At 39.7% G+C, this 26,698-nt stretch overlaps 1 protein-coding gene across 1 annotated transcript in view; it reads right to left on the bottom strand.

Moving 5' to 3' along the window:
• Positions 1–26,698, bottom strand: part of SRBD1 (S1 RNA binding domain 1) — a 232,976-nt gene that overhangs the window by 184,456 nt on the left and 21,822 nt on the right. The window contains exons 6-9 of the mRNA XM_049870618.1: positions 26,476–26,593; positions 22,843–22,981; positions 10,414–10,510; positions 8,783–8,918 (exon numbers count right to left, since the gene is read on the bottom strand). Coding sequence (XP_049726575.1) covers positions 8,783–8,918; positions 10,414–10,510; positions 22,843–22,981; positions 26,476–26,593 — 490 coding nt within the window. The remainder of the gene's footprint in view (positions 1–8,782; positions 8,919–10,413; positions 10,511–22,842; positions 22,982–26,475; positions 26,594–26,698) is intronic.

Genomic DNA, 26,698 nt, shown 5'->3' with positions numbered 1-26,698 from the left:
TGGAAAGCTAAGAGTCCCTGGATTAATAAAGCATTACTGAAAAAGAAGAACAATCCAAAGACTTCACCAAAAGAGTAAAAAGATTACCTACAGGCTGGGAAAAAGTTTTTACTTATGACATTTCTGATCAGCGCCTGATCTCTAAAATCTACATGATACTGCAAAAACTCAACTACAAAAAGACAAATAACCCAATTAAAAAATGGGCAAAAGATATGAACAGACACTTCACTAAAGAAGACATTCAGGTAGGTATCAAACACATGAGAAAATGCTCACGATCATTAGCCATGAGAAAAATGCAAATCAAAACTACAATGAGATTCCATCTCACTCCAACAAGGCTGGCATTAATCCAAAAAACACAAAATAATAAATGTTGGAGAGGTTGTGGAGAGACTGGAACACTTCTACATTGCTGGTGGGAATGTAAAATGGTACAATCACTTTGGAAATGGATTCGGCGCTTCCTTAAAAAGCTAGAGATAGAACTACCATACCATCCAGCAATCTCACTCCTTGGAATATATCCTAGAGAAATAAGAGCCTTTACACGAAGAGATGTATGCACACCCATGTTCACTGAAGCACTGCTTACAACAGCAAAAAGTTAGAAGCAACCAAGGTGCCCATCAATGGATGAAGGGATAAATTATGGTATATTCACATGAAGGAATACTACGCATCGATAAAGAACAGTGATAAATCTATGAAACATTTCACAACATGGAGGAATCTGGAAGGCATTATGCTGAGTGAAATCAGTCAGTTGCAAAAGGACAAATATTGTATAAAACTACTATTATAAGAACTGGAAAAACAGTTTAAGCAGAGCAGAAAATATTCTTTGATGGTTACGAGAGGGGGGAGAGAGGGAGAGAGGGAGGGGGTATTCACTAATATGATAGTAGATAAGAACTACTTTAGGTGAAGGGAAAGACAACACACAATACAGGCAAGGTCAGCACAACTGGACTAAACCAAAAGCAAAGAAGTTTCCTCAATAAATTAAATGCTTCAAAGGCCAGTGTAGTAGGGGAAGGGGTTTGGGAAACATGGTTTCGGGGGACATCTAAGTCAATTGGCATAATAAAATCTCTTAAGAAAACATTCTACATCCCACTTTGGAGAGTGGCATCTGGGGTCTTAAAAATGCTAGCAAGTGGCCATCTAAGATGCACCAATTGGTCTCCACCCACCCGGACCAAAAGAGAACGAAGAACACCAAAGACGCAAGGTAATCACGAGCCCAAGAAACAGAAAGGGCCACATAAACCAGAGACCACATCAGCCTAAGACCAGAAGAACTAGATGGTGCCCAACTACAACTGATGACTGCCCTGTCAGGGAACACAGTAGAGAACCCCTGAGGGAATAGGAGAGCAGTGGGATGAAGACCCCAAATTCTTGTAAAAAGACCACACTTATTGGTCTCACTGAGACTAGAAGGACCCCGATGGTCATGGCCTCCAGACCTTCTGTTAGCCCAGGACAGGAACCATTCCCAAAGCCAACTCTTCAGACAGGGATTGGACTGGACAATGGCATAGAAAAAGACGCTGGTAAAGAATGAGCTTCTTGGATCAAGTAGACACTTGGCATCTCCTATCCAGAGGGGGGATGAGAGGGCAGAGGGGGTTAGAAGCTGGCAGAATGGCCATGAAAAGAGAGAGTGGAGGGAAGGAGCGGGCTGTCTCATTAGGGGGAAAGCAATTAGGAGTATATAGCAAGGTGTATATAAATGTTTCTACGAGAGACGGACTTGATTTGTAAACTTGCACTTAAAGCACAACACAAATTAAAAAAAAAAAAAGAACAACATTGAAGGCCTCACTCTACTGATTTTAGAACCTATTATACCATCACAGTAGTCAAATCAGTCTGGTACTCCTACAACAACAGACTAATGGAACAGAACTGAGAATCCAGAAATAAACCCATCCACATATGAGCAGGTATTTGACAAAGGCCCAAAGTCAGTTAAATAGTGAAAAGACAGTCTTTCTAACAAATGGTGCTGGCATAACTGGATATCCATCAGCAAAAAAATGAAACAAGACTCATACCGCATACCATGCACAAAAACTAACTCAAAACGGATCAAAGGCCTGAATATAAAATCCAAAACGATAAAGATCGTGGAAGAAAAAATAGGGACAATGCTAGGAGCCCTAATACACGGCATAAATTGTATACAAAACATTACTAACAATGCAGAAGAGAAACCAGGTAACTGGGAGCTCCTCAAAAATCAAACACCTATGTTCATCCAAAGACTTCACCAAAAAAGTAAAAAGACTACCTGTTGCTGTTGCTGTTAGGTGTTGTCGAGTCGGTTCCGACTCACAGCGACCCTATGCCCAAGAGAACCAAACACTGCCCGGTCCTGAGCCATCCTTACAGTCTTTATGTTTGAGCTCACTGTTGCAGCCACTGTGTCAATCCACCTTGTTGAGGGTCTTCCTCTTTTCCGCTGACCCTGTACTCTGCCAAGCATGATGTCCTTCTCCAGGGACTGACCCCTCCTGACAACATGTCCAAAGTACGTAAGACGCAGTCTTGCCATCCTTGCTTCTAAGGAGCATTCTGGTTGTCCTTCTAAGACAGATTTGTTCATTCTTTTGGCAGTCCATGGTATATTCAACATTCTTCGCCAACAACACAATCCAAAGGCATCAATTCTTCCTCGGTCTTCCTTATTCATTGTCCAGCTTTCACATGCATATGATGTGACTGAAAATACCATGGCTTGGGTCAGGCGCACCTTAGTCTTCAAGGTGATATCTTTGCTCTTCAACACTTTAAAGAAGTCCTTTGCAACAGATTTACCCAGTTCAATGCGTCTTTTGATCTCCTGACCGCTGTTTCCATGGCTGCTGATTGTGGATCCAAGTAAAATGAAATCCTTGACAACTTCAATCTTTTCTCTGATATGATGTTGTTCTTGGTACAGTTGGGAGGATTTTTGTTTTCTTTACGTTGAGGTGCAATCCATACTGATGGCTGTGGTCTTTGATCTTTATTAGTAAATGCTTCAAGTCCTTTTCACTTTCAGCATACAAGGTTGTGTCATCTGCATAACGCAGGTTGTTAACGAGTCTTCCTCCAATCCTGATGTCCTGTTCTTCATATAGTCCAGCTTCTCGGATTATTTGCTCAGCATACAGATTGAATAGGTATCTTGAAAGAATACAACCCTGACGCACACCTTTCCTGATTTTAACCACACAGTATCCCCTTGTTCTGACCAAACGACTGCCTCTTGATCTATGTAAAGGTTCCTCATGAGCACAATTAAGTATTCTGGAATTCCCGTTCTTCGCAATGTTATCCGTAATTTGTTATGATCCACACAGTCGAATGCCTTTGCATAGTCAATAAAACACAGGTAAACACCCTTCTGGTATTCTCTGCTTTCAACCAGGATCCATCAGACATCAGCAATGATATCCCCGGTTCCTCGTCCTCTTCTGAAACCAGCCCTGAATTTCTGGCAGTTCCCTGTCGATATACTGCTGCAGCCGTTTTTGAATGATCTTCAGCAAAATTTTGCTTGTGTCTGATATTAATGATATTGTTCTAAAATTTCCACATTCAGTTGGATCACCTTTCTTGGGAATAGGCATAAATATGGATCTCTTCCAGTCAGTTGGCCAGGAAGGTGTCTTCCATATTTCTTGGCACAGACCAGTGAGCACCTCCAGTGCTGCATCTGTTTGTTGAAACATCTCAATGGATATTCCATCAGTTCCTGGAGCCTTGTTTTTCGCCAGTGCCTTAAGAGCAGACTGGGAAAAAGTTTTTAGCTACGACATTTTAGCTATGCCATTTCCGATCAGCGCCTGATCTCTAAAATCTACGTGATACTGAAAAAACTCAACTACAAAAAGACAAATAACCCAATTAAAAAATGGGCAAAGGATATAAACACGCACTTCACTAAAGAAGTAATTCAGACTGCTATCAAATACATGAGGAAATGCTCACGATCATTAGCTATTAACCACTAAAACCCGCTGCCGTCGAGTCGATTCCGACTCATAGCGACCCTATAGGATTGTGTAGAACTGCCCCAGAGAGTTTCCAAGGAGCACCTGGCGGATTTGAACTGCCAACCTCTTGGTTAGCAGCTGTAGCACTTAACCACTATGCCACCAGGAGAGAAATGCAAATCAAAACTACAATGAGATTCCATCTTACTCCAACAAGGCTGGCATTAATCCAAAAAACACAAAATAATAAATGTTGGAGAGGCTGTGGACAGACTGGGACACTTATACACTGCTGGTGGGAATGTAAAATGGTACAACCACTCTGGAAATCAATTTGGCACTTGTTTAAAAGATTAGAAATAGAACTACCATACGATCCAGCAATACCACTTCTTCGAACATAGCCTAGAGAAATAAGAGCCTTTACGCAAACAGAAACATACACACCCATGTTCACTGCAGTACTGTTTTACAACAGCAAAAAGTTTGAAGCAACCAAAGTGCCCATCAACAGATGAATGGATAAATAAATTATGGTATATCCACACAATGGAATACTACACATCGATAAAGAACAATGATGAATCCATGAAACGTTTCATAACATGGAGGAATCTGTAGGACTTTATGCCGAGTGAAATTAGTCAGTTGCAAAAGGACAAATACTGTATAAGACCACTATTACAAGAACTGAGAAATAGTTTAAACAGAGAAGAAAATATTCTTTGATGGTTACAAGAGGGGAGAGGGAGGGGGGAAGGAGAGAGGTTTTTACTAATGAGATAGTAAAAAAAATGAGATAGTAGATAAGTTTTATTTTTGGTGAAGGGAAAGACAACACACAATACAGGCGAGGTTAGCACAACTGGACTAAACCAAAAGCAGTTTCCTGAATAAACTGAATGCTTCGAAGGCCAGGGAAGCAGGGGCGGGGATTTGGGGACCATGGCTTCAGGGGATGTCTAAGTCAACTGGCATAATAAAATCTATTAAGGAAACATTCTGCATTCCACTTAGGAGAACAGCGTCTGGGGTCTTAAATGCTAGCAACCGGCCATCTAAGATGTATCAATGGGTCTCAACGTACCTGGAGCAAAGGAGAATGAAGAACACCAAAGACATAAGGTAATTATGAGCCCAAGACAGAAAGGGCCATATAAAGCAGAGACTACAACAGCCTGAGACCAGAAGATGGTGGCCGGCCACAACCGAAGACTGTCCTGACAGGAAACACAACAGAGAACCCCTGAGAGAGCAGGAGAGCAGTGGGATGCAGACCCCAAATTCTCGTAAAAATACCAGACTTAATTGTGACTGAGACTAGAGGGACCCCAGTGGTCATGGTCCCCAGGCCTTGTGTTAGCCCAGGACAGGAACCATTCCTGGGGCCAGCTCTTCAGACAGGGATTGGACTGGAATATGGGATGGAAAATGTTACTGGTGAAGAACGGGCTTCTTGGATCAAGTAGACACATGAGACTGTGTTGGCAACTCCTATCTGGAGGGGAGATGAGAGGGCAGAGGAGGCCAGAAGCTGCCCGAATGGACACCAGAAGAGAGAGTGGAGGGAAGGAGTGTGCCGTCTCTTTAGGGGGAGAGCAATTAGGAGTGTCTAGCAAGATGTGCATAAATTTTTATATGAGAGACTGACTTGATTTGTAAACTTTCACTTAAAGCACAATAACAACTAATTAAAAAATACATATTTATTGAGGACTTCCAGGTACAGAGAAAAATGGTGATCTCCTGATTTTAAATCACCCCTCACTGTCCTAAAAGAACCATAAAATCCATAAAGAGAACAAATAAAACAACAAAAGACCTAAACCTTCAGCATTCCTAGGAGACAGAGAATTAGACTAGCATCAGATTTCTCCAAAAAAAAAAAAAAAAACAAAGCAAGGCACCAGCAGAACAACATATTTAAGATACTTAAAAAAACTGTGAACCAAAAATAGTATATTGAGCCAACCTGTTCTTTAAGTGCCAAGACCACAGAAAAACAATTTTGAATGTACCAGAACTCAGAGACTACTGTACACATGTACCCCTCTTGAGGAATATATAGGACAAATCCTATCCACCATTTTTTTTTTAATAAATAAAAGTTTATTGGAACACAACCATGCTCATTCATTAAGTATTGTCTATGACTGCTCCAAGTACAGTGGCAGAGTCATGTGGTTGCAAAAGAAGCCATCTGGCTCACAAGGCCCAAAATATTTACTCTCTAGCCTTTCATAGAAAAAGTCTGCAAACCCTAGACTAGACTGAGAATGAGCATTATTCACCAAAAAGAAGACTGGGAAACTCTGGCAAAAGAACTAAGGGCAAGTAGCTCATATATGTAATCATAGGGCTGGAACCACACAAGGATGGGGCTGATTTCCATTAAGGAAGTACAGGTTGTAATCCTGATTCCAAAGTAAATTTCAAACTAAAAAGCATTAAAGAAGATAAAGAAGGATACTTTGTAAGGTTAAAAGTCATGTTCCAGTTTTGGAATAGAACAAAGAACATAGATACTGCACTTTAAAGATGTTGTTCGGGGTGATATCACCAACAATGATGGAGTGGGGAAATCCAAAACTCCACCCCTCCACAAGAGTAATGAATAAGCTGGCAGAAACTTTTTCAGAACCCTAGAATTAAAACTATAACAGCCAAGGGAATACTTAATGAGGAAAAAGGCTAACAAATTTCAGTGAGAGAGCACTGTGATGTTTCAACTTACCCACTTACCATCTCCCACTGCCCAGCACAGTGGTAGCTCTGAAGATGGCAACCACATTCCAGAGGGAGCAAAAGGGGACCTTATTCTCAAAGAACTGTAGTTGTGTTTTTTGACCCATCTGGTGGCTCCCTAAATGATCAGCTCAGGACTTGCTTTTGTTTCTCACACCTCAGAGCTTCCCCAGGACAGAAGCAGCTTACAGGTGGCATTCGTCAAAAACATTTAACAGCACATGTATTAGCCAAAGCCACCTGGGGAAAGGGATCACAATCAAAACGCAAAGACAAAAAGAAAATCTTAAGTGTAGCAAGGGAGAAATGACTCATCATATTACAATGATTCTCACTAAGATTTTTTTTTTTTTTTTTTTTAAGATTAACAGCTGATTTCTCATCAAAAACCACTGAGGCCAGAAGACAGTGAGATTACATATAAAACTGTCAACCAAGAATTCTATATCCAGCAAAATTATCCTTCAAAAATGAAGAAATTAAAAAAAAATTTTTTTAAAGTACCTGCTGAGGCTGCTTATATACATCCAAATACCTCATGGGATTTGGTCTCTTGCTTTGGAAGTTTAGGGTCATGGTTTCATGGAACATCCCAGTTAATTGGCCTAATAATGTGTTTAGTGCTTCTGTTCTACCTCCTAGTTTGTCATGTAGTCCCTGGGGTCTTAAAAGCCTGCAAGTGGCCATCCAGGCACAACAATCAGTCTCTGTTTACCTGGAGCAACAGGGGAAGAAGTAGAGTCAGGGATAGGAAGAAGAAATGGAATATGTGGCTAAGTACCTCCATGAACAGCTATCTCCTTTGCCATGAGACCAGAAGAACTGGATGGTGCTTGGCTACCACTACTGAACATTTTGATCAATGATTCTATAGAAGAATCCTGATCAAAAGGAGGAAGATACACAATAGAATTACAAACTCTCATGGGATCCAGACCTTCTGGATCGTGGAGGTTGGATGTATTTTTGAAACTACTGCCCTGAGATAATCTTTAAACCTTAAACCAAAAATAACCCCTGAAGTCTTCTTAAAACCAAAAAATAGTTTAGCTTAACCAGTAAAGAATATCTGCCTTGAGCACTGTGCTCTTTTAAGAACTATCTATATGGGATCAAACTGACAACAGCAACTTGAAAGATTAGATAGGAAACTTAGGGGGCAGTGGGTTTATGTTAATGAGGGAGAAACAACTCGGAGAAGGAGGGTGAGAATGATTGCACAAGCCGAAGAATGTAATTAATGTCAATGAACCGTACATGTAGAAACTGTTGAATTGGTGTATGTTTTGCTATGCCTACTCTCAACAACATCACCGAAAGAAATAAAACTTTAAAAAGTGAAGAAATTAAGACATTCCCAGATAAATACCAATTCAGGGAGTCCATCACCAGAAGACCTGTCTGACAAGAAATGCTAAAGGCAATCCTTCAGGCTATGAAGAAATAACACTGGACAGAAACCTGAAACCATACAAAGAAATAAGGTGCTGGTAAAATAAAGTACTAATTTACATCAGTGTATATATAAAAGGCCGTACTGTTGTATTTTTCATTTGTAACTCCTTTTTTTTCCCTATATGATTTAAAAGCCACATTCCACAATGTAGATATGACTTCAATTAGGAAAAAAACTAAGAAACTGAAAAATGAAAAGACTGACATACAATAGCTATGGTTTTATACAACCAAGTGGGAGCTCTCACACTTTTATTATAGATCAGATATCTCTGATGTGTATTTCATGGGGAAAAGATCCAGAATTGAGCTCAAATCCAAGGATCTGAGAGGAAAGATCACAAGGCAGAATGTCAAAACTGAGTTGTTATACTCTCAGCTAATAATTCTCACTGTCTCTCACTAATGTCTCTAGGTCTTGAGTTCCCCATCTGTGAAACAGAAGGAATACGACAATAGACGAAAAATTGATGTAAAGAAAATAACTGACTTTAAATTCTTTAAATCCTTGGTGAGTAAAGCGGTAAGTAAATTCAAGGTATTATTATTATTACTACTTATCAGTATTCATAAGCAGTTTCATTATTTACCTGATGATGATGGATGTTTCTTATGGAGCACGAAAAATTCTGGTAGAGCTGAAACTTGTCAACATCTTTCTCATTTACCTTTTTTGAGGACACTTTTGCAAGACATGACTGGATACAAATGTGTCTATTTTGGCACCTGTCCAGATACACAAATGTTCAGCCAACAAGCAGTTAAGAATACATGCTTTAGTGAAGAAGCCTGGTGGCACAGTAATTAAGCATTTGGCTGCTAACCAAAATGTTAGTAGTAGGAATCCACCTTGGAAACCCTATGGGACAGTTTTACTCAGTCCTATAGGGTCCCTATGAGTCAGCATTGGCTCGACGGCAACAGGTTTTCAACAGGTGAAGAACCACTTTATATAGAAACAAGGACAGAAAGGATAGTTAAGCCAATTCCAAAGGAGTTTTTTCTTTTTTAAATGCTGCCCAACTATGAAAATGATGTTATTAACTCATCATCAGACAGTCCAACTCTTTGCCTACGCATGCTAGTGTAGGTCCAACTGATCTACTTATATACCACCCAGTCCCCTCATAAAACACCTAAATGAGTTCAGATACCATTTGCAGCAATACGAAAGACCAAAACTATCTACAAGAATCAGACCAATAACTTTAGCCTACATAGCATCTTGTTCTAACCACTGAGTTATACTGTCACAGCTAAAAAAAGCTAAAAAGAAGGGAAACGAGAACATGTTAGAATAGTTTACAATGACAATTTACAAAACTGGACAAAATTTCACCAACATAATTACTTATAAAAACATACTTAAAAATACGGGTAATTCTACTTCAACTCATTCCTGCCAGGGCCACTGAAAAAAAAAAAAACAGAAAAAGTTCTCTCTCTCACATTTAAAAAAACTCTGGAAGCAACAGTAGTCACCTGGTTCATCTCCACCTCGCCTCTCCTCTGCACAGCCCACACAGCTAGTGATACTGAGAGAGAGGGAGAGCAGACTTCAGCCAGACCCCTATCTTCTCTTCTGATACACAAAAGAGGAAGAAGGACAGAGTACATAAAAACAGGGTTTTAAATTAATGTCTTTTTTTTTTTTTTTAATGATATATAAAATCCACAAGCCCAAGTGGGGTCTAAGTCAAAGGACTGTAGTCTCTTATAAATTGGTACTGTGATACCAAATGGCTCTCCCCATCAGCCAAACTACATTTTGAGGTCGGCACTTTTTTTACACATTCTCAAGTCAACCCAGTTGCTAGTAAACACTGGAAATAAGCTATTATAAAATTAAGTACATACATCACAATATGTTTAAAAGCAATGCCACCTATGGTAAACGGACATGCATCTCTCTCTAGTATATATTATCTAATGCAGTGGTTTTTAAACTGTGCTCATCAGAGCCCTGTAGTGAGGGGTCTCAGTTAAGGAGAATGACTAGGCAGAGTTCCAGGCTCCCTGCCCAGAACCCAACTGAAGTAACTTTACTTTATCTGTTTTATATATTAAAGCTCCGTTGTTTGAACAAAGAGATTTGCTACTAACATGGAGTCTGAAAACAAATGGTTTTTAATGAATACTAGTTTTTTTAGTGTTAGCACTAAACATGCAACCCTTGCCAGCATGATTCCACAAAGCAGAAAACTACAAAAAAGTTACTCACAATTTCCGAATGAAGTCAAGTGTGTCTTTGTCTTTAGCAATCATGTCTGCTAAAATATGCTGCACTCCTGTTTCAATATCCTGGAGCGCTGAAAGCCCTTTAGAAAACGGGTAAGAGGGAAAACAACTATAAGATTCGTTTTAAATTCTATAAATAAATCACAATAAATTGATTACAGTAAAAAATAAAACCTTAAATCGACAAACTTGAGACAGAAGCGTATCGCAGTACTGACTGGCTTCCCTCTGCATCAAACAGGAATCTCCAAAAGCAATAATACCCTTTACATACTACGTGGCCTGGAGATGAAAAATGCAGCTCTGGAGCTAGCTACCCGGTCTCATTCTGGTTCTACCACTTAGCAATTGTGTGACCCTGGGCAAATGCTTGACCTCTGTGCCTCAGTTTCCTATAAAAAGGGAATAATAATAGCAGTTCTTTCTTGGAATAGTTGCAAAGATTAAACATGTTATGGAAAATCTGTGTTGGTAAAGTCATATCCCAAGGTACGGCATTTCACCACAGTTAGATTCTCCTTTACAAGCATTTTTATTAATAATCCTACTTTAGCTTAAAAAACCAAAACCCAAACCTGTTGTTGTCAAGTCAATTTCTAACTCACAGTGACCCTACAGAACAGAGTAGAACTGCCCCACAGAATTTCCAAGGAGGGCCTGATGGATTCGAACTGCTGACCTTTTGGTTAGCTGCCGTGGCTCTTAACCACTACGCCACCAGGGTTTCCCTACTTTGGCTTAAGAAGGCATTTATTCATATTTTCAATGACCCATTTGAGTTTCTCAAATCTCATGAACAATCAAATACTGCACAAAACAAGAGTTATTGTGTGGTTGGCCATCTTCCCACATACGGCACCAAACTAGAGTCACTGAGTGGTTGGCCATCTTCACAGATGAGCAGTTTACCAACGGCCCATTCAGTCCTTTCCAAGCGCTTTTTGTTTGCTAGTTCACAGCAGTAAATCTTGGACATCATGGCCCCTGTGATGTCTACTTATGCAATGAGAATGCTCATTTGCATTGTTTTCTTTCAATTTCTTTTACCTTTATTACTCTATTTGGTTTTTTTTTTTTTTTTTGCATTAAAGCTTGAAATATAGAAACGCTGAGTATCACGTACGGGGGAACCCTGGTGACGTGGTGGTTAAGAGCTAAGCTGCTAACCACAAGGCTGGCAGTTCGAATCCACCAGGCGTTCCTTGGAAACATCCATATGGGGCAGTTCTACTCTGTCCTATAGGGTCGCTGTGAGTTGGAATAGGCTCAAGGGCAAGGGTTTTTTTTTTTTAAATCAGACACAGGTAGTCCCCGACCACAATGTAATCAAGCACACTTACGACCATCCTTTTTTTTGGTACCCATATGTACTACATACAATGTTGCAGTGTACAATCTGCTGATGTTATCATTCTCAGATGTTCACTCGAAGATGTTCAATTTTATGATTGACTATTCAAAACAGTGCCATATGGATTTAGTTTTCTAAACTAAGTGAGGTGCTTCAGTTGCTTGAAAACATGGACTCAAACGCTGATCACTTGCTAAAGTACACACGTAGATGCGGGAGGCAGTGAGATGTTACTGTGAAATACAGGAAGGAAAAAAAGCACCAAACACAAGTCTCACTAGTTTTCTGACTAGAAACACCACCCCTATTCCCAGCGATAATCTAGATAATTCAGAACCTTCCACAAGTGAAGTTATTACTGCAATTGACAAAATGGCAAACTCTTCATCGTTGGAGTAAATTTTTGTAAATTGTGTATTTTTTTACATATGTATATATTAAAATACGCCTGTGAGTTTATATGTAATGTTTCCAACCCCTAAAGACAAAGATTGGATTTATAAAGATATTGATAATATAAGCCAATAATACTGTGTTTTTACACAAATAATGTGTGCCTTCTACGTTTGTTTACCAACCTCCCCTCCCCACCGTGAAGTGTTTTTGTAAGCATGCTATGTTAATTTTTTTACAATAACATGTAAGAACAACTGGCATAGTGGCGCTTATGAAAATACCTCACAGGGAGATGGCATGGTTGGCAAACAAACGCAGAAGGTGTGCACTATTTGCATAAAAATACTGTAAAAAAACTAAAAAAAAAAAAATGAAGTACTCAATTTACATCAGAACCAACTTACAACAGAGTTGTCTTAATGGAACCCCATCGTAAGTCAAGGACTACCTATATATGTTTTTCTGTGAGCATAGTTTTAACAAGTAATGGGTAGAAAAGCAAAAGAAAACAAGTGAATGGCCTCATTATGGAATAATTAAGAAAATGTCTTACTGGATTATGCTATGATAACTAATATTTATTACTGAAATAATTATTATTTTAAAGAAATTTAAAGAAAAAAATCTGGCCACTGAAATTAATAGTACTTCTGTTTACATTTTAAGAGGATTTCCTTATGAGGGAATTTTCAGAACAAATTGCGTTTGGGAGGTGACAGTTTATGTACGTAAAGCATTTAGAACAGTGTGACACCTAGTAAGCCCTCAATAAATGTTTGTTCTTTTGTTAGCTATCTCCCTAGATCAGTCTTTATCTAAGAAAACCATTCAATGTGTGCCAATTTTTGGATTTCTCAATGTACCTCGGAACATCATTACACAAGGTTTAATGAGAATATTCACTGATAATCCCATAGTAAAGATGGACTCCTCTAACGGAAGTGGAGAATGAAAAGAGAAAATTATAGATTTTACTACAACAAAGAGCCTTGGAAAAGCCCCCATCATTTTGGGAGAATACAATTTAGGAATCTTAGGTAAGTAAAATCCTTTGCTACAGCATTAGAGCCGTGTTTTGCATAGTCTGAGGACCCTAAAATAACATCCCACTAAACCTGCTGCTGTCGAGTCGATCCAACTCATAGCAACTCTATAGGACACAGCAGAACTGCCCCCATAGGATTTTTTAAGGAGTGGCTGGTGGATTTGAACTGCTGACTGTTTGGTTTGCAGCCAAGCTCTTAACCACTGAGCCACCAGGGCTCAGGTACTTGTTAAAAATGTAGATGCCAAGAGTGTGGGGATCTACTGTTTTAAAGAGAATCTCAGGTGATTCTGATACTCACTACAGTTCCAAAAACCACCCCTAGGGAGCTTCACAGAGGTACCTCTAGAGCAGTGGCTCTCAGTGAGGCGTAGAAATGACGAGAATCCTTTGGTAAACTCTTTCAGATTATATACCCCCTCTTTCAGGCCAACCAAACAGAAAAAGGATTAGAAAGGAAAAGGTCCTATATATTTTGAAAGAGTTCCTACCCCTATCAAACAGAATTGATCTTTTGGATTTAATGCAGCCACGGATAATAGGAGTTCCCAAAGTTTGGCACCTCAGTGAAATCAGGAGGAAATAAGGTCCAGAGAACCAGAAAATTGTATCCTTTGACTTGTAGTAAGATCTCTCCAGCTATAGATTCTCCAAAGTTCCACAGCTGTCACAAAAATTCTAAGGACAACATTTTGCACTTTGTCTACTCTAAGTCTACCTCTGGAAACCCTGGTGGCATAGTGGTTAAGTAATACAGCTGCTAACCAAGAGGTGAGCAGTTCGAATCTGCCAGGCGCTCCTTGGAAACTCTATGGGGCAGTTCTGCTCTGTCCTATAGGGTCAGTATGAGTCGGAATTGACTCGACAGCAGTGGGTTTGTTTTTTTTTGTTTTAAGTCTCTCTCTTACACGCAACAAAATAATCAGCTGTTCCTCCTGGTACACAACACAAGGATACTGAATTTCCTAGGATGTAGTCCATTTTTGGCCCAGAATAACTTCTGACTCAGATTAAATTCTTATTGGCCTGTGCCAAGCAAGGAGTTCCTTATGCTGGGGTAAAAGGGGTAAAAAACCCTGAATATTTGGTTTCTTAAATATTCTCTTGAGGAGTAACTAAGATACTTCTTGATAAAAACAGTAACAGAATTGAGGGAGATTATGACATATATTTAGAATAAAGGATGAAGGGGAAAACATTTCAAACAAACTGTAAAAAGCAGTACAAAGTGGATTTAGAATTACTATGACTCACACATTTGTGATCAGGGTGAAAGATAGAGGGGGTAAAGCAAAGTACTGCTGTAACTGTGCTGGGCTCTGACCTATCCCCATGATCAGAAGTATCACCAAGCGTCATCATCGTGTACTCCAGAAGCATCATCATATATGTAACAACTAAAACAGACATGGTTATCAAAAACCTGCCCACTTGGAATTCAGTGAGTATGTGGATTAAGAGATAAGGGATAAAAGGAAAATAAAATGACCATAAGAAGAAAAACTAAAAATAAATTGTGGATATAAAATTCTGAAAGTGCCGACATTCCATTCTTATAAAACATACCATGAATGGGTACACAGAGTTCCCACTGTGGCTAACCTCAAGGCTTGGCTATATCATCTCAGCTACTATCAAAATAGTAAATGTTGCAACCATTTGAAAATCTAAATAAAAACATACATTAAAAAAAAAAGCAAATTAAAATTTTACTCATTCCAACCCATCTCTAAATTCAAATAATTCTATTTTACTTTTCATTATTGCCCTTTTCAAAACAGGTGTTAAGATGTGTATACTTGTGTATGAACAGATATTGGTATTCCTACATATAAGAAAATTCAATTATCTAAATCATAAATTCACATTTGCTAGATTATTTAAAACAGAAACAGATTATGGCATGCTATGATTCTCTACAGTTTAGTACAGACCATGGATTTTATTATCGAAGACTGCCCCCTACAGACATTTCAGTCTCCCAGCCCAGCCAAGGCCAAAAGAAACAAGAGTGACTAGAGATCCTAATCAGAACACCAACCTCCCTAATCCTACAGGGAAATATGAAAAAAGCCACTCTTACCGAAAAGGTGCTCATTCTGATAAGGCTCATTTTGAAATAAAACTAATGCATCTTAGAAATCTCTCATTTGAAAGGAAACTTCACAGAAAGACAAACACTACTCTTCTAGAGAGATGAAGTGTGGGAATGGGGCTTTACATGCATGTCACAATTGGTGAAATTCTATTACAAGAGTAGACATGACTTTTATGATTAAATAATTTTTTAGAAATAGAATAAAACCTTTAAAAAAAACTATATAGGAAAATATCTGTAACCTTGGACTATAAAGGAATTTCTTTAAAAGGAAAAAAGCGATTATCTTGAAAACATTTTAACTGAAAACAATAACTATGATAAAACTAAAACTTTCTATTTATCAACTGACAGCATGAAGAAAATGAAAAGACAAGAAGTGGGAGAAAAGATCTGCAACACATGTAACTGATAATATCTCGGGGGCCAAGCCAACATATCTTCATAGACAGAGGCACCATGCCAACCCTCTACAGCAAAGGCCTGAAAAGCTAAGAAAAACAGATACAAACCTCAATCCTGGAACCGTAAGCATCAAATGAAGGGATAAGAGCTGGATCAAACATCGAACGGGAGAAGAAACTGACGGAAAACAGAGAACAAGGAGAGATACAGAGTGGAAGAGTCTTGCCAACTAACGCGGCACGGCTTTGCCATCTTGGAATACACCTAGCAATCACCTTGGATAGGGAGTACAGAAAGGCAACTTCACGGAACTCCCAACAGGAGACAGAACACCCGATAACCAGAGAAACATGCTCTCCCATCCCTCACCCTTCTAACCCATATACCATCTCCACATCTTCCCAATGGGCCATGCCATGCTACTCAGGTAGAGAGCCACCATACCGCCGCCATTGTCAGTCCACCCTACCCCCACCCACGGGCTCCTGCTGCACCATTTTTTTTTTTTCACTTTCTTCCTTTTCTTTCTCCCTCCCACCTAGCCCCATATGCCACCTCCACCCCTTCTTGATGGGCTGCACCGTGCCACTCAGCTAGAGAGCCACCAGCAGCCACCATCCCGGGCCACCCAGCCCCAACCTGCAACCACCACCACACCATCAATTTTTTTTTCTTTCTAATTTTTTCTCTCTTTTCTTTCTCCATCCCGCCTAGCCTAGTACAGCACCTCCCCTTGCTACCCACTGGCACCCAGGTGCACACTGCCCCCACCAGCTGGACCCCACTGCATCAATTTTTTTGTTTTTTCTTTCCCCCTTCCACATAGCCCCATACCCACCACCACTTCTCACCAGCCCCCACCACTCCACCACAGAGTGTCACTGGTACTCAGGCCCACCCCAGCACCAGGCCCAAACCTCCCCTCAACCACTCGACCAGCTGCTGGACAGTGAGAAGCGAGCCATAGCACTCGCCACCCGACACTCCCGTCTATGTAGTGAGGGGCTGTGAATGCTTCCACACCAATGGACCAACATCAGGAAGAAGACAGCACCTGCCCAACTGGCCCTCAGCTACCATGCCAAACCAGTACATAGTGAAGTGGGCACACCCTGGCTGGTGCTACCCTGCTCACCCGGATAATGTGGTGAGAGCTATCATACCCACAGACGAGCAAGCAACAAAGCACAGCCAGCCCACCTGTCCTGACATATCAAAAAAAATAATAAAATAAAGCTTACAAGAAATATTAAAACCAAATAAATACATAAAAATACATAAAAACTAAATAAAGCTTACAAGAAATATTAAAGGGAGTCCTTCCACTAGGGACCCAATAACATCAGGCAACAGCCAGAGTCTAGGACACAGGACAGCATCACCCAGATACCAACCTAGATAAAGAGCTCTCAATAATAAATCTAAAAAAATAAATAAATAATAAAGCAGGGCAAAACAATCAATCAAGAAAGAAAGAAAATAATACTTCAATGTCTCAGAGACAGCGGAAAACACATAAAAAAGCAGGACGAGGTGGATACAAGAAATGGCCAAAAGAAAGGATCAGACGATGTTCTGGTAGGAGAAAAGGCAGTGGACTTCCTGATACTGAATTCAAAAGACGAACACTTAGGGCTCTCCAAGAGATTAGGAAAGAGAGCAAGGAAAACAGAGAAAAAACAAGGAAAACAGACAAAATCATGGAAAACACAGCCAAAATCAAAGAAAACACAGACAGAACAACAGAAGAATTGAGGAAAAAAAAAATACAAGAACAAAACCCCAAAATAAATAATTTGAAATCACACAAAAGCGACAACTAGAAATCCAAAAGATAAACAACAAAATTTCAGAGACAGACAACTCAACAGGAGTTCTTAGGAGTAAATTTAAAACAATGTAAGACAGAAGACAAATCCACGAACGTCACTTTGAGGAAAAAACAGAGAAGGCAGAAAAATGAATAAAGCCTAAGAATTATGTGGAATATCATCAAGAGCAAAAATCTGCATGATAGGAGGTCCAGAATAGAGGGAGAAAATGGAAAACACAAAGAAGATTGTTGAAGATTTGCTGGCAGAAAACTTCAGAAACATCGTGAAAGATAAAAAGGTGAACATCTAAGAAGCTCAACAAATCCCTCGTAGTGACCCTACAGAACAGAGTAGAACTGCTCCATAGGATTTCCAAGGAGGAGCTGGTAGATCTGAATCACTGACCTTTTGGTTAGTAGCCGAACTCTTAACCACTGTGCCTCCAGAGTGCGCTATATAGGATAGGCCCCAAAAGAAAGTCACCAAGACATATCATACTTGCCGAAACCAAAGACAAAGAAAGGATCCCGAGAGCAGCTCGTGAAAAATGAAAAGTCACTCACAAAGGGGGAACAGTAACACTAAGCTCTGATTACTCTGCAGAAACCATGCATGCAAGAAGGTAATGGGAGAATACATATGAAACACTGAAAGAAAAAACTGACAACCAAGAATAATATATCCACAAAACTCCCTCTCAAATATGATGGCGAAATAAGGACATTTCCACATAAACAGAAACTAAGGGAATTCATAAAAAACCAAATAAAGCTTACAAGAAATATTAAAGGGAGTCCTTCCACTAGGGAACCAATAACATCAGGCAACAGCCAGAGTCTAGGACACAGGACAGCATCACCCAGATACCAACCTAGATAAAGAACTCTCAATAATAAAGCTAAAAAAATTAAAACAGGGAAACAGGGACATCAATCTGTAAATGACAACATCAAAATAATAACAGGGAGAATAAACGGTATAGGGATAGAACTTTCAAATGGAGAAGAAGTCAAGGTGATATCAAGTAATAAAAGACTGGCTCAAACTTAGGAATATATGGGTAAATTTCAAGGTAATCACAAAAGTTAACAAACCTACTCGCCACAACGAAAAAGAAGAAAAACATAAAAACTCAGTAAACACAAAATCTATAATAACAAAAGAAAATCAACAAACAAAAGGAACTCAGCACAGGAAAGAAAGCAGAACAAAGAAAAGGTCAGCACCACCAAAAAAAAAAAAGGCACAACAATATGACAACAATAAACTCATACCTCTCGATAATCACACTGAATGCAAATGGCTTAAATGTCCCTGTACATAGACAGAGAGTGGCTGGATGGATTAAAAAACAGACCCACCAATATGCTGTCTACAAGAGACATACCTCAGACACAAAGACATAAATATATTAAAAATCAAAGGATGGAAAAAAATATATATCAAGCAAATAGTAAGCCAAAAGGGGCACAAGTGGCAATAGTAATCTCAGATAAAATAGACTTTAAGGCAAAATCAACCATAAAAGACAAGGAAGGACGTTATATAACGATTAAAGGGACAATAAATAATAAATACCTATGCATCCAATGACAAATAAATTAATAAATAACTCCAACAGCACAGAAAACAGAACTAGCCCATTCCACAATAACAGTAGGAGACGTCAACACACTACTCTCAGTAAAGGACAGAACATCTAGAAAGAAGCTCAACAAAGATAGAGAAGGTCTAAAGGCCAAAATCAACCAACGTGATCTCATAGACATAAACAGAATATGCCAACCAACATCAGCAAAGTATACAATCATTTCCAATGCACATGGAACATTCTGCAGAATAAACCACATTTTAGGCCCCAAAACCACCATCAATAAAATCCAAAGCATGGAATAACACAAAGGATTCTCTCAGATCAAAACGTCATAAAAATGGTAATCAATAACAGGAAGGTCAAGGAAAAAAATTCAATTACATGGCAACTGAATAACACCTTGCCTAAACACCACTGGTAGAAGAAGAAATCAAAGAGGTAATAAAACGTTTCCTAGAATCAAATAAGAATGAAAACATATCATACCAAAACCTTTGGGACACAACAAAGGCAGTGCTGAGAGGTCAATTTATAGAAATAAACACACATACCAAAAAAGAACGGGCCAACATCAAAACAACACTACAACTCGAACAAATAGAAAGAGAACATAAAGAAGCCCATACTCACCTATCCGTATTCACAGATGATATGATCCAACACATAGAGAACCCCAAAGATTCCACAAGAAAACTGCTGGAACTAATAGATTCAGCACAGTAACAGGATACAAGATCAACAGACAAGAAACAGTTAGATTCCTATACACCAACAAAGAGAACTTAGAAAAAGATATCAGGAAAACAATACCATTTATAATAGCCCCTAAAAATAAAATTCTTAGGAATAATTCTAACCAGGGACATAAAACAACTATACAAAGAAAACTACAAAACACTATTGCTAAGAAACCAAAAGAGACCTATATAAATGGAAAAACATACCATGCTTATGGCTAGAAAGACTCAACATTGTGAAACTGTCAATTCTACCCAAAGCGACACAGAGATAAAATGCAATCCTGATCCAACAAGAAACAGCATTCTTTAACACGGTGAAAAAAACTAATCACCAACTTTATATGGAAAGGAAAGAGGCCCTGGTTAAGCAAAGCATTACTGACGAAAAACAACAAAGCAGGAGGCCTCACACTACCTGAGCTAAGAACCTACTATACAGCCACAGTAGTCAGAACAGCCTGGTACTGGTACAGCAACAGACACATAGACCAAAGGAACAGAATGGAGAACCCAGATGTAAATTTATCCCTGAGCTGATCTTTAACAAAGAACCGAGTCCATTAAACAGGGAAAAGACAGTCTTTTTAACAAATGATGCTGGCAAAACCGGACGTCCATCTATAAAAAATGAAACAGGACCCATACCTCACACCATACACAAAAACTAACTCAAATAAATATTAAATAACATAATAAATAAATAAATAATAAATAAACATAAATATTAAACCTAAAATGACAAAGATCATGGAAGAAAAAAAGGGGCAATGCTAGGGGTCCTAACACACGGCATAAATACAATAAAAATCATAACAATACACAAAAACCAGAAGAGAAACTAGATAACTGGGAGCTCCTAAAAATTAAACACCTATACTCATCAAAAGACTTCACCAAAAGAATAAAAAGAGAACCTACAGACTGGGAATAAAATATCTGGCTATGACATATTCAACAAGCATCTAATCTTTAAAATCTATAGAATACTTCAACACCTCAACAGCCAAAAGACAAATAACCCAATCAAAAATGGGTAAAGGATATGAACAGACACTTCACCAAAGAAGACATGCAGGTGTCTAACAAACACTTAAGGAAATGCTCACCATCATTAGCCATTAGAGAAACGAAAATGAAAACTACAATGAGATACCATCTCACCCCAACATTACCAGCATTAATCAAAACAGAAAATAACAAACGGTAGAGAGGTTGTGGGGAGACTGGAACTCGTATGCACAGCTAGTGGGAATGGAAAATAGAAAACCATATGGTGCCACCGTAAAAAGCTAGAAAGAGAAATCTATGATCCAGCAATCCTGCTCCTAGGAATATATCCTAGAGAATTAAGCACCATCACACAAATAGACAAATGCACACCTATGTTCACTGCAGCATTATTCACAAGAGCAAAAAGATGGAAATGACCTAAGTGTCCGTAAACAGATGAATGGATAATAAACTATAGTACTACACACAATGGAATACTACACAACAATAAAAAATGATGAGTCCACGAAACACCTCACAACACAGATGAATCTGGAGGGCACTATGCTGAATGAAGTAAGTCAATCATAGAAGAATAAATATTGTGGAAGGTCACCATTATGAAAACCCAAGAAAAGGTTTACACACAGAAAAAAACAATCTTTGATGGTTACAAGGGAGGGAAGGAATAGGGAGGGGAAATCACAAATGTCAACTTTGGTGAAAGAAAAGACAACACACAATATAGGGGAGATCAGCACAACCTGACTGAGGCAAAGCCATAGAAGCTTCCCAACAACAAAAAAAAAGCCAAGCCTGCTGCCATCTAGTGGATTCCAACTCATAGCAACCCTCCTAGACACATCAAAACACCTTGAGGGACTGAGTTACCAGTGCCGAGGGCCTGGGACCATGGTCTCCAAGAACATCTAAGTCAATTGGTGTAACATAGTGCATTAAGAAAATGTTCTACATCCTACTTTGGTGAGTAGTGTCTGAGGTCTTAAAGGCTTGCAAGTGGCCATCTAAAATACATCTACTGATCCCATCACATTCAGAGCGAAGGAGAATGAACAAAATCAAAGATACAATGAAAATATTATTCCAAAGGACTAATGAACCACAGCCTCCTCCAGCCTGAGCCCAGCAGAACTAGATGGTGCCTGGCTACCACCACCAACCACTCTGACAGAGATCACAATAGAGGGTTCTAGATAGAGCAGGGGGTGGAGGGGGGAGGGGGGAAATGTAGAACAAAATTTAATTTCCCAAAAAAAAGACCAGACTTACTGGTCTGACAGAAACTGAGGAACCCCTGAGACTATGGCCCCAGACACCATGCTAACTCATAACTGAAGCCACTCCCAAAGTCCAACTTTCAGCCAAAGATTAGACAGGCCATAAAACAAACAATAACACACATGAGAATGTGCTTCTTAGTTCAATCAAGCGTGTAAGAGACCAATTGGGTAACACCTGCCCCAAAACAAAGAAGGCTAGAAGGGATGGGAAACCTGGACAAATGGACACAGGGAACCCGAGGTGTAAAGGGAAAGTGGGAGAGTCCCGACATACTGTGAGGATAGCAACCAATGTCACAAAATAATTTTTGTATAAATTTTTGAATGAGCAACTCACTGGTGCTGTAAACTTTCACCTAAAACATAATAAATTTTTTTTTAAAAGAATCTTAGAAATACTTTATAAGTTAATACAAAAAAGACAAACACCACAATAGCAAAATGGAAAAAGACTAGAATGGCCACTTCCTCAAAAAGGAAAGTTGAGTGGCTAAGCAGTGGGTATACTAGGATTTGATTTATTAGAATTACTTATTCCTTATATGCTATAATATTCTTTTGTAATAGTCATTACTTAGTGAAAACCATTTTTTAACATAAAATTTCAGATTAGAAAATTAGAGAAAGAGTGAGAGAGACGGAGAAAGAGAGGGCTGTCTCCTTCAGTAAAGCCAGTACCTTTCACACTGGGTTTAATATAAGATAGTAGATTGAGTGCCCCTGGATTTTCAAGCAGTGTCCTGGCTGCTCCTTCTAATCCCAACTGTTTGGCTCTCTGGGCTTTGGTGCCTTTGCTCCCAGTTTTATATGGGGCAGACTAGAAAGAAAAGTCAGAAAACATACCACATCAATCAATTTTAAAACACGAAAGTTAAAACTAGAGTATAAAATTAGAGGCTATGCCAAGAATGCTAGAGGCATCCTTTTCTCAACCGTTTCTTCTTCCTTCAGAAATGAAGACGGCTGTTGTGTTATCAGCCATCAAGTCAATTCCCATACCAACTAGATTGAAAAACGCTGACTGTATGGACACAGAAAACCCTTGTGGCACACTGACCTTATGGCTGCCAAGCAAAAGGTCAGCGCTTCGAATCCACCAGGCACTCCTTGGAAACTCAATGGGGCAGTTCTACCCCGTCCTACAGGGTCGCTATGAGTCAGAATCGACTCGACAGCAGTGAGTTTTGCTTTGGTGGGTATGAAGACAGATGCTCCTAACCTCATCCTTCATCGTTTTCTATGTGCTTAAAATTAGTTGCTTGTTTGGTTTCAGTCATCTTAAAAACCCACTGCCTGGACTGCAAGGTTCACTCTTCTCTTCAACCGAGCTCATCTAAAAGCTGTCAACACTCAATGCCTCTACTTAACCCACATTTGCTCCTCAGTCTATTCCACACACCTTGCTGAAAGTAGTTATCACAAAGATTCACAATGATCTCCTAATTGCCAAATACACACTTTTCAGCTCTTATCTTACCTACAGGGAGCCCGAATGGTGCAGCAGTTAAAGCGCTCAGCTGCTAACCAAAAGGTCAGTGGTTCATACCCACCAGCCTCTCCCAGGGAGAAAAGATGCGGCAGTCTGCCGTCGTAAAGATTACAGCCTGGAAACCCTATAGGGAAGTTCTACTCTGTCCTATAGGATCGCCATGAGTCGGAAGCGACTCAATAGCAGTGGGTTTAGTTTTGGTTTTGGCTTTATCTTACCAAACTTCACTGTTGCATTCAATTACTTATTGATTATTAACCAGGTGTTGGCCCAAAGCGTGGAGACTCCATGTGTGTCAGACAAAAACTGTGCTCCATCGAGTTTTCAATGGCTGATTTTTAAGAAATAGATCACCAGGCCTTTCTTCCAATTTCTGGGTGGATTTGAACTTTCACATTAGCTGTTTTCACCATTCAGGGACCTTCTAAAACTCTCTCCTTAGTCTTCCATGGTAATGTCATCTCCTGACTCCTCATGCTCCTCTCACCATTCCGTCTCCTTCCTGGGCTCCTCCTTCCTCCACTCCCACTTCCAAAGTTGGTGCTCTCACTTTGCCCCATCTACCGCAAGAATGAAGACCACGCTGAGCAACCAGATTGTCGACATATCAGAAAATGTTGACGTTACTCTGAAGGGATGTACAGTTATTGTGAAAGGCCCCAGAGAAACCTGGCGGAAGGACTTCAATCATATCAATGTAGAAAAAGAAGAGGCTTCGCGCTGACAAACGGCGGGGAAACAGACAGGACCTGGCTCAGTCTGCACTATCTGTAGTCACATACAGAACACGATCAAGGTGTTACTCTGGGTTTCCACTACAAGATGAGGTCTGTGTATGCTTACTTCCCCATCAACGTGGTTATCCAGGAGAGTGGGTCTTGTATAGAAATTCGAAATTTTGGGGGTGAAAAACATATCTGTAGGGTTCTTATGAGGCCAGGTTTTGCTTGTTCAGTATCTCAAGCCCAGAAAGATGAATTGATTCTTGAAGAAACCCACATTAAACTTGTATCAAATTCAGCTGTTTTAATTCAGCAAGCCAGGACAGTTAAAAACAGGGCTTTCTGAAAATTTTCAGATGGTATCTATCTCTGAAAAAGGAACCATTCAACATGCTGATGAGTAATATCTAAGAGTTGTCTAGCTATGGAAACTAGGCCAGATAATTTCTAAAACGTAGGAGTGATATTTTGAAGATGCAGTAAAATTCATCTATTCATTTGGGTCCTTTTAGTTTTAAAAGCTGTCTCTATCCTAAATAGTCTTCAGTAAGACTGCCTATGCTTCTCAAAAAAAAGTTGGTATAAAAGTGGTGTGGTGGGGAGACGTCATCTGACCTCCTTTAACTTCATGAAGAGGAAGGGGAATCATTATCGCCATCAGCAGCCCTAAGTCGAATCCTATGAGGTAGAGGTCAGACGTGCCTCCACCCTCTAACTTCTTTACCAACTCTGACACCAACCATCCCTCCTACGGCACTCACTCTTCTGCTGGGTTTGATAATTTGTTGCTATGGCCACACAGAGCTCAGAGATGATACTCAAGATTATGGAGTTAATTGGGGAAGTTAACAGGTTACAATTAGGTTCAGGAACACTCAGGACACAGTTCTTAGATCCGGACAGCCTCTTCTCAGCCATGCCCACAGGCATGCCTCTCTCTGGCCCCTTGGCCTCTGCCCTTTTACAAAGCTCTTTTAGCTCTGCTGACAAGTACCTGGAGGCACCTCACTCTGCCAGTAAGCCTCCTGCCCAAAGGTGCTCAGCTCTCTCACTTCTTGGGTCAGTAAGCCTAACTTCAACAAGTGGCCGGAAGCACCCCACTCCACCAGCAGGTCTCCTGGTTCTGCTGGCTCTACTGCTGCCATTTCTCTGTCACTGCTTCCCGCCATCTTGCTGTCTTCAGTGTTACAGCTCTGTCTCCTGGGTCTAGGAGGGTCTCAGGGCAGGGATCCCAGGTCCAAAGGATGCGTTCCACTCCCATCTCTTCTTCTTGGTGGTAGTCAGGTCTCCTCTCTGCTCTAGAATTGGTTCTTCTTTTAAGCCTAGTGGGATGGCAAAACTGACCAATCCTATCATTAGGGTTCCATATACCTTATTTGCATGGCTCCACCCACACAAGGATGCCATGTACCTTATTTACATTATTAGCAAGCTATCCAATCCCCTTGGTGGGCTACATGCACCTCATGTGCATAGTCCTACCCAGCCTTTTGTTGGAAGTTACAAGGCCATGGCAAGAAAGGCCATATAAAAGCCATCTATCACACTGCAGTTGATGTTCTCCAATGGTCTATCCTGACAGGCTCAGATCAAACTCTCCATGAATGAGTCCTTCCATTCTCATAGTTTCAAATACTAACTATATACTGAAGACATCCACAGCTAGGTCTCCAGCTAGTCCTTTCCCTGTGCTTCCCACTTGTATAACCTACTCTTCCTCTTCCCCATTCAACTGGGAACTCCTTGAGGACAAGAACTATGTATTATTCATGTTTGTAAACACAAGTACCTAGCACAAAAAAGGCTCACAATAGATACATATTATAGAATTAAATAACTGTAGTTGATAAATTTAGCTTTTTATTTCCAGGTCTTCTTTAATTATAAAAAGACCCAAATCAAAATATATGTGGGTATTGCATTAAAAAATAAAAAGAATTCCTCCCAGGGTTGAGAAGCGAGAGTGTTGACATATCGTAGGGTTGTTAACCAATGTCACAGAACAGTGTGTGTACTAACTGTTTGATGAGAAACTAGTTTGTTCTGTAAACCTTCATCTAAAGCACAATAAAAATAAATAAAATAAAAAGAGTTCCTTACCACATGTTCTAGTTCTTCAAAAGTTTTACAGTTCAGCAAGGCTTTTAACAAACACTCAGACATCTTCCCATCCTTCTTAATTTTCTGAATTGTACTATGAACCTTTTTTGCAACAGCCCTGCAAAGAAAAACTTTTATAACACACACGACCTATATGTCAAAGCGTGATTTTTGAAACTATCTCAAACTTAGAGAAAAGTTCCAGGTAAAATAAAAAGAATTT

The sequence above is a fragment of the Elephas maximus genome, chromosome 26, assembly GCF_024166365.1.
Source record: "Elephas maximus indicus isolate mEleMax1 chromosome 26, mEleMax1 primary haplotype, whole genome shotgun sequence".
Lineage (NCBI taxonomy): Eukaryota > Metazoa > Chordata > Mammalia > Proboscidea > Elephantidae > Elephas > Elephas maximus.
This window is presented reverse-complemented; position numbering and strand designations above follow the sequence as displayed.